Source organism: Molossus molossus, unplaced genomic scaffold, assembly GCF_014108415.1.
Source record: "Molossus molossus isolate mMolMol1 unplaced genomic scaffold, mMolMol1.p scaffold_m16_p_7, whole genome shotgun sequence".
NCBI lineage: Eukaryota > Metazoa > Chordata > Mammalia > Chiroptera > Molossidae > Molossus > Molossus molossus.
Genome location: NW_023425401.1, coordinates 35,637,890 through 35,647,142, shown reverse-complemented (window position 1 = coordinate 35,647,142; position 9,253 = coordinate 35,637,890). Strand labels below are relative to the sequence as shown.

The window sequence follows — 9,253 nt, the reverse complement described above, 5'->3', positions numbered from 1 at the left end:
AGGGAGGGAGGAAAGGGCATAAGTAGGAAGGGAGGGAGGGAGGGAGAGAGAGAGAGAGAGAGAGAGAAACATCAGTGTGAGAGAGAAACATTGATTGGTTGTCTATCATATGTACCCAGCCCAGGGGATCAAACTGAAAACTTGATTATGTGCCGTGACTGGGAATCAAACTCTCAACCTTTTTGGTATATGGACTGAGCCACATGGCCAGGGCCTGAAACACTTTAAAACAGATATTTTATGAATTTACTGAATTCATGAATATTTGAAGAACAATAATATATGTGTCTGAAACAGGGTCATTTTGTTTTATCAGGTAAAGCTATGACTACACACTCTTTAGAGACACCAACATGCATGGTGATGAAATTCACAGTGCCCTGTTAGTGTGGAGTAAAGGTAATGTTGCCAAACCAAGGTGTTTGCCCCCTGGGGCATTCTATTCAAGAATAAGATGTGGTTGTCTTTAGGTAGTTTTATTTACTTAGAGCAAGTAAAGGAGACAGGGGATTTACATCCAAAGTTCTGGTTCTCTAAAGGGAAGCTTAGCCATTGCTTATATACACTATTTAGTCAACTACATTTTGATTCCTTCTTTGCAGTTGGCTAAACTTATGGTTGGGATCTGGTCAAGCTCATCCGTTCACAGCTGTATCCGCAAAATACTGTGCTATATTTTAACATTTAGCAAGAACCACCCAGACCTTAAGACCCTTGTCCTATCTAACAGTTGCACCCATCTTAAGTAGTGACCTTCATGAGTAGACTAATTTTCATGCTTTTCAGTGACAGTGTGTCCCTGGTTCTTTCTCTCACAGTCATCGTAAAGCCACCCCCCTGCTTATGTAGGGGGAAGTGGTCTTTAGTAGCTCTCTATTGTCTGTCTGTATAATTAAGCCCAAACTTTTTAGCATGGACTAAAACTTTCTCCTGACTTCCCCAAAGTATCTCAGCCACAGTAATCCCCCGACCCACCCTTTGAGCAATGTAAGCATTTCAGAGATCCTCCTATCTTTTGTACCTTCCACCCACCTCTCCATCAGAACCCTCCTCACCCTTTCTACAGTCTGGCTGCTTCCATTGTGTTCCTTCAGCTTGAGGTGGGCCTTAGGATAACTGATCTCCAGGACTGTGAACCCACCGTACCCTACCCTCCTGTAAGGCTGGGCCATGTCTTGTGTATCTTTGTACTAACAGTGCTTATAGCATAATAGGTGTTTGGTAAGAAGTCATTAGACAAACAAATGGATAAACAAAAGATAGAAAATAATGGTAGAAAAGTATCCGGAGGGTCTCATCATCAGCCAACAGATCCTAGGTATAATTAATAATGTAATGGCACTTTATTGATGGAACTCAGTCACGTAGTTAAATCGTCATTTGAAAAATATCTTACACAGCTCTAGCCGGTTTGGCTCAGCGGTTAGAGCATCGGCCTGCAGTCCAGAGAGACCCGGGTTCGGTTCCCGCTTAGGGCACGAACCTTGGTTGCAGTTTGTCCCCAGCACTGGTTGGGTCCTGAGGAAGGCAGCCACTCGATGTGTCCCTTCACGTCGATGTTTCTCTCTCTCTATTTCTCTCCTTCCCACTCTATCTGAACGGGCGGAAAAATGGCCTCGGGTGAGGATAAAAAAGAAAGAAGAAAGAAAAATATCTTACACAGAAAACAGGAAAAAGAATGTAAGTCAGCCTAGATGGATTGTGTTGTTTGAAATTAGGAAGGGGATGTGCAGTCTGCTTTTAGCTTTATTATTTGTTTTGTTTTCTAAACTGGCATCTCCAGCTCTGCGGACTGTAGAAGACCACGCTGCAGCCCAGCCCGTGGCACCTAACTGGGCCGGGTCTAACACTCCCAGAAGTTCCCTTAGAGCCATGGGCGTCCTGGGATTTGGGAGGCTCCTAGCAGCTCCCCAGGGCCCAGGCTACCAGCCAGCGCAGTGTGGAGCCACCTCTGGGGTCTTGGGCTGCTAGGATGCTGGGGGGCGGGGGACGGGGTCGGGGTTCTCAGTTTTCCCTCTAAATATTTAATGGGTAGTTTCCCTTTGCTTCTGTTTCTGACTTGATTAAAAAGGAGAAAAAGGAGTTGGACTACAAGAATAGTAGCAGACGGTGCATCTGGCTTGAATTTTAAAATCCCATCAAAGTTTTCGTTGTTCTTGTTTGTTGTTTGTTTGTTTGTTTTCATTTTATAGCGATCCCATGAACTTCTCCTTGGGGGAAATGGCGCATCCAAAGCCCGCCAAGCCCAGCCTTAGAGCTCAAGGGTTTATTAGAGTAATATTTTAAACAAAACCCCGACAGACACAAACTCAAAGGAAGCCGTGCGCTCCTTAAGTCAAAGGCATCTGTTCTGATCGCCTCGCTCGGTTTGCTGTTTGTAACAAGCGTTAAGAGCAGGATTTTAAAACATGAAAATGGATAAAAGAAAAGAGAAGCTAAGTCCCGCGGTCCGCCGACTCCTATTCATTATCTCCAGTAGCATATGGGACCATTCTCCTACTTGTCCTCTCCCTTTCTTCCGTAAAAGCAAAAGCAACCAAGCCTGTCCCGCTTCATAGCAAACCCACTCTTTGTGCCAGAGCGGTGCCTCTGCCACTACTACTTCCTCCGCCTCCCGCCTCCTCCTCCTCCCCCCCAGCGCCACCGACTTTTGCTCGGGGAAGAAGGCGGTGGGCGCCCTTTGCGTCGGGAAGCCAGAACCGCGATTGGGCGACGATCCCTGAGCCTCCAGTTCCGCGTCGGTTTCAAGGCTCCTCCCTCCTGGTGAAAGACAGACTGCGGGGCGCCTGGAAACCGGTCCGAGGGCGCGCGAGGGAGAGGAGAGCTAGCGAGTTGAGGGATTGACACAAATGGTCAGGCGGCGGCGGAGAAGGAGGCGGAGGCGCAGGGGGGAGCCGAAGCCACTGGGCTGCCGAGAGTTGCGCGCTCTACCGGGCCGCTGCCACTAGCGCGGCGCCGCCAGCCGGGAGCCAGCAAGCCCAGGGCCAGGAAGGCGGGACGCGACCCCGGCGCGCCCGAGCCACCCGGGCTCTCCCCGCCGCCTGCGCTTCATGAATCGCAAGTTTCCGCGGCGGCGGCGGCTGCGGGACGCAGAGCAGGAGCCAGGGGAGCGGGCTGAGTGCGCCTTGGGCTGGACGGAGGGCACCGGCGCGGAGGAGATCTCCCCGGCCGCAGGGGGAGCCGCCGCCCGCCGCGCCACCGTCAGCCCCAGCCGAGCGGCGCCAAGAAAGGAGCCGAAAAAGTATGGCTGAGGAGGAGGCGCCTAAGAAGTCTCGGGCCGCCGCCGCGGGCGGGAGCTGGGAACTTTGTGCCCGGGCGCTCCCGGCTGGGCCGGTGGCGGAGGGGAGCTGGGACGCCGGCCACCGCCACCGCCGCCCCCCAGCTGACTCGGGGCGCTTGGCGCGCTGGCTACTGCTGCTGCTTTGGCTGCTGGAGGCTCCGCTGCTGCTTGGGGTCCGGGCGCAGGCGGCGGGCCAGGGGCCTGGGCCGGGTCAGCAGCCCCCGCAGCCGCCGCCTCAGCAGCAACAGAGCGGTCAGCAGTACAACGGCGAGCGAGGTATCTCCATCCCCGACCACGGCTACTGCCAGCCCATCTCCATCCCGCTGTGCACAGACATCGCGTACAACCAGACCATTATGCCCAACCTGCTGGGCCACACGAACCAAGAGGATGCGGGCCTCGAGGTGCACCAGTTCTACCCGCTGGTGAAGGTGCAGTGCTCGGCCGAGCTCAAGTTCTTCTTGTGCTCCATGTACGCGCCAGTGTGCACCGTGCTGGAGCAGGCTCTGCCGCCCTGCCGCTCCCTCTGCGAGCGCGCGCGCCAGGGCTGCGAGGCGCTCATGAACAAGTTCGGCTTCCAGTGGCCGGACACGCTCAAGTGCGAGAAGTTCCCGGTGCACGGCGCGGGAGAGCTGTGCGTGGGCCAGAACACGTCGGACAAGGGCACCCCGACACCCTCTCTGCTGCCAGAGTTCTGGACCAGCAACCCCCAGCACGGCGGCGGGGGGCACCGCGGCGGCGGCTTCCCGGGGGGCGCCGGCACGTCGGAGCGAGGCAAGTTCTCATGCCCGCGTGCCCTCAAGGTGCCTTCATACCTCAACTACCACTTCCTGGGGGAGAAGGACTGCGGCGCGCCCTGTGAACCCACCAAGGTGTATGGCCTCATGTACTTTGGGCCGGAGGAGCTGCGCTTCTCGCGCACCTGGATCGGCATCTGGTCAGTGCTGTGCTGCGCCTCCACGCTCTTCACGGTGCTCACGTACCTGGTGGACATGCGGCGTTTCAGCTACCCAGAGCGGCCCATCATCTTCCTGTCGGGCTGCTACACGGCGGTGGCCGTGGCCTACATCGCCGGCTTTCTCCTGGAGGACCGGGTGGTGTGTAACGACAAGTTCTCCGAGGACGGGGCGCGCACAGTGGCGCAGGGAACCAAGAAAGAGGGCTGCACCATCCTCTTCATGATGCTCTACTTCTTCAGCATGGCCAGCTCCATCTGGTGGGTGATCCTGTCGCTCACCTGGTTCCTGGCAGCCGGCATGAAGTGGGGCCACGAAGCCATCGAGGCAAACTCGCAATATTTTCACCTGGCTGCCTGGGCCGTGCCAGCTATCAAGACCATCACCATCCTGGCGCTGGGCCAGGTGGATGGCGACGTGCTGAGCGGGGTGTGCTTCGTGGGGCTCAACAACGTGGACGCGCTGCGTGGCTTCGTGCTGGCTCCTCTCTTCGTGTACCTGTTCATCGGCACGTCCTTTCTGCTGGCGGGCTTCGTGTCGCTCTTCCGCATTCGCACCATTATGAAGCATGATGGCACCAAGACCGAGAAGCTGGAGAAGCTCATGGTGCGAATTGGCGTCTTCAGTGTGCTTTACACTGTGCCAGCCACCATAGTCATTGCCTGCTACTTCTATGAGCAGGCCTTCCGGGACCAGTGGGAGCGCAGCTGGGTGGCCCAGAGCTGCAAGAGCTACGCCATCCCCTGCCCCCACCTCCAGGCCGGTGGAGGGGCCCCGCCGCACCCGCCCATGAGCCCGGACTTCACAGTCTTCATGATCAAGTATCTTATGACGCTGATCGTGGGCATCACGTCAGGCTTCTGGATCTGGTCCGGCAAGACCCTTAACTCCTGGAGGAAGTTCTACACCAGACTCACCAACAGCAAACAGGGGGAGACCACCGTCTGAGACCTGGGGGCTTGCTCAGCCCATTCCCAGCCTTCAGCCGGTCCCAGCCACCTCCAAAACCGTTCCCCATGGAATCCTGGCCAACCCTGGCTGCTACATGCTTCCTCACTAGACACTTTCGCAGGCTCCCTTTTGACAACATAGCTCCTGCAAAAGCTTCCGTCCGTGGGGTCAAACGGACTCCAGGGCCCAACTACCCAAGGGGTGGTGGACCGACCTCTCTCGCTGGTACCAGGACTGTAGGCTTTTATGATTGTAAATAGCCTGTGTAAGATTTTTGTAAGTATATTTGTATTTAAATGACCGATCACGCGTTTGTTTTTTTTGTTTGTTTGTTTTTACTTTCCTTTCCTTTTGGTTTAAATTTTAATTATTTAGGGCAGTTTAAACATTTGAAGCTTTTCCTTTTTGCCCTTTTCGGAGTACTACAGAGATAAAACCGGAGCGCACCCGCCCGGAGCTCCCGCTGTTTCGCGTGCGCCCCTCCCGCCGCGCGTGGGTGGAGTGCGTCTGGGCTGTAGGGTCCTGGTCACTTCCCACCTCCTCTTTCTGATCCCTCCCTTCCCCTCCTTGCTTGAGTTTGGAGATCTTAAGGTACTGAACTTCTTAAAGCTTTCAAGTCTGCCCTGGTTCAGGGCCAGATTTGGAAGGCCTGGCCCATTGACTTCCCGAAGCTGGATTTTTCACTGTGGAGAACCTTCCCTCTAGCTTCAAGGAGGCCCACGTATGTGGTTGCCCGCAGTCCCTGGCTCCCTCCACACTGGCCTCCAACGCCCAGACACTCCCTCCTAACACCTAAGTCGGTTAGAGGGTGAGTGGGATAACCAGTGCCAAACTTTTTAAAGTCTAATTTTTGGTGGATGAGCTCATTTCATTCTCTAGTGTCTAAAACCTGGTATGAGTTTGGCCAGCGTCATGGAAAGATGTGGTTACTGAGATTTGAGAAGAGGCATGAGGCTTTGCGTGGGTTGGGAGAGACTGAAGATGGGGGTTATAAAATATTCATTCTAATTGTATACTGATGCCTGGCAACCAGCCTGTAGGACTGAGACAGTCCGCGTTTAGATTTTAGCGTTGTGTGAAATGGAAACGTTGAGGTCACCTGGAAAGCTTTGTCAAGGAGTTGATCTTTGCTTTCCTAACAGGACAGTAGAACGTAAACCGAATAGGGAAACTTGAAGGAGAGATTTCAGTGTAATGGACTTCCTCAAAATGAAGTGCTACTTTCTGATTTTTAATCAAATAATAATTAGACATATATCAGAAACTTAAAAATGTAAAAGTTGTGCTTTCAACATATTATGATTCTTATTCAGCAACACATTCTGAGGGAGGAACAATCCACATCAATAACAAAAACCTGGTAAGATTCTGGGAGGTAAAGGAAATGGAATAACTGATGGGATTAGCTCCTGAAATAAACAAAACATGGGCATGCATGCTAAAGGAGACTGTGTGCAGGTCTGCTGCGTTGAATCCTGTGCGCTCCTCTTTGGATTTACAGAAATGTATCAAATGTAAATCTTTCAAAGCCATTTAAAAATATTCACTTTAGTTCTCTGTGAAAAAGATGAGAAAAGCAATCCTCCTGATTGTATTGTAAACTTTAAGAGTTTATCAAAATGCTGGTACTTAGGACCTAAATTTATCTATGTCTGTCATACCCTAAAATGACAATGGTTTTTGAATTTGGTATGCATTTATTCTGTTCACTATCACAAAATCATCTATATTTATAGAGGAATAGAAGTTTATATATATATAATACCATATTTTTAATTTCGCAAATAAAAAAAATCAAAGTTTTGTACAAAATTATATGGTTTTTGTGCCTGAAAATAATAGAGTTGAAACTGTCTAAACTATGAACTATCTTTACATTTTATAGTGTCTTGTGGCCAATCCCACAGTATATAAATTCAGGAATTCAATGAAAAAGCCTATCTTTAAACCTTCATACCCGTCCTTCCAAAGACTTAACCTACTTGCATTGTGATTGATATTGTGAGGTCCCTAGAAAAGATCTGCTTGCATGACAGTAACAATATAAAATAGAAGTTTGAAAATTATTTCTTTACTCAAAGAAGATTATTAAAAAGAACTCTAATTTTAATATTAAAGCTTTTTTTTCTTTCAAGAGGTAAATTTACATGGCTTTTTATAATATGGAGGTTTATTTTTACATCACCAGCCATCACCTTTGTCACAATTTTTATGAGGTATTGTCTTATATTTTCCATAATCTTGGATATTCCAACACCATAAACAGGTATTCAATAAATGGTTAACTGACTGTGTTTATAGCATTTTAAACAGCAGTTGGGTGTATAAGGTTATTTTGTTGTTTGCTTCTGAAGACTCCATTTTTATATTGTTCAAGGAATCTTCTCCAGAGGCATTATCTAGTTGGTCTACTCTTAGAATTTATCTACATGCATAGATGTAGAGTATATATGTGTGTGGGGGGGGAGGTGTGTACACACACCCACATACATACACACATATGTCTATATATACATATACACGTAAGTATATAGACACATTAATTTTTATAAAATAGAGATGCAAAGTTTACTTACACATTTTACAATATGGAAATCAGGTTATAGGAAATGGAAAATGCCAGATGGAAAACCTTAAAACCTTTGAAAAATAAGTCTCATTCCTTTACAGACTAAAAATATCTTTATTAAGTTTTCTATGAAAACACTGGTAAAATGACAAGGGGCTAAAAGGAAGACCACTGATACAGCACAGCTACTTTCATGGTGACAGGGCAGTTGGTTGTCTTATGTCATTATTTTAATGCAAATGAGAAAGTTAAATCTAATTGAAAATACAGCATTCAGTTTTAAGTACAAGATGCAATTTCATGTTCTTTTTTCTTTGTTACATTAATATAGCAGATATCTGAGAAGGTTTTATTATATAGACACACAAAACAATTCTTAGACAAATTATCACAAGATAATTCAATCAGATAATTTCTGGAAAGAAATTAAGATTATATTTCTCTATCCATGGAATAAATATAAAGCATTCTTATGGTGGGTGTCTTTAAAATGATGGAACTATAAATTTGCTGCAGAAAGGTGTTATAATGCTGGATTAAATAGCGTTAAAATACATTTCTAAGTCAGCACTAGGCTTTGTGTTTAGAAAACAACTTGTTTTAAATCATGTAGAATATAGAAAGCCAGTGAATTATTTTGTTTCTTTCAGTACTAGTGGCAAAATAAGACTTGCCTGGAAAATTGTAAAGCTACTGGGAATATGGTCCCATTAACATGTTTCCATGATAAACCCTATTTTCAGATGGTTTGGTTTGCCTATCAATGGGAGCCAATTTTCTCCCTCATGGTGTGCTTGATTCAGCTTTTATGCATAGTGTAAAAGCCTTCTGGTGCTCTTTTTTAAAAGCCATTTTTAACTTGAACTTTGTGGGGGCAGAAAGTCATATTTTTAATCTCAAAGCCAGCCAGTGTCAAACATATGCAAAACAGCTGGACCAGATTTTTCAGTTTGTCTAGGGTAGTCACTTGTCAGCCTGAGTTTACAAGATTTGGTCTTTTTTGTCTCCAGTGAGCACTGAAGCCTTCCGCTGTAGCATCATTTCTGAAGTCTAGCATTTAACTAGAAAAGGAGACCACAGTGAAGAGTTGGTGGCCAATTAAGAAAAAAATTGCCTAAACCCATAAACCATTTCAGGACCTGGATGGTTTCCACTCACTTTCCCTCATATCATGTTTCAGTCTTGGTACACTTTTGTTTTTTTAAAAGATGCCATATTTTCAGTGTGCGTATTTGGGTTCAACTTGAGCTACTCTAGCTTTTATTGCTTTCAAATCCATCTATTGGCTGTAGGCCACATTTTATGTAATGTACATGCAGTTAATTGAAACCAGTGGTATGACACTGGGTATCTCTGACATTTCTGATGATAATATTCTGTGTAACTGGGGCCTGAGAGAAAAGAATCAAAATGTGCTCACTACCTGTGTTTTGGGGTGGACACTAGTCATATAGTTATTGAATACATGAGAATATGCAGGAGCCAAAATAAGATGTG

General features: G+C 47.8%; 1 protein-coding gene across 1 annotated transcript; it reads left to right on the top strand.

Annotated features, from left to right (window-relative positions):
- The first annotated feature begins 2,798 nt into the window (after window positions 1-2,798).
- On the top strand, window positions 2,799-5,487 carry FZD1 (frizzled class receptor 1). The gene has a single exon (XM_036246838.1). It carries the CDS (start codon window positions 3,244-3,246, stop codon window positions 5,182-5,184), a length of 1,941 nt encoding a protein of 646 aa, XP_036102731.1. The 5' UTR covers window positions 2,799-3,243; the 3' UTR covers window positions 5,185-5,487.
- The last annotated feature ends 3,766 nt before the right edge of the window (window positions 5,488-9,253 follow it).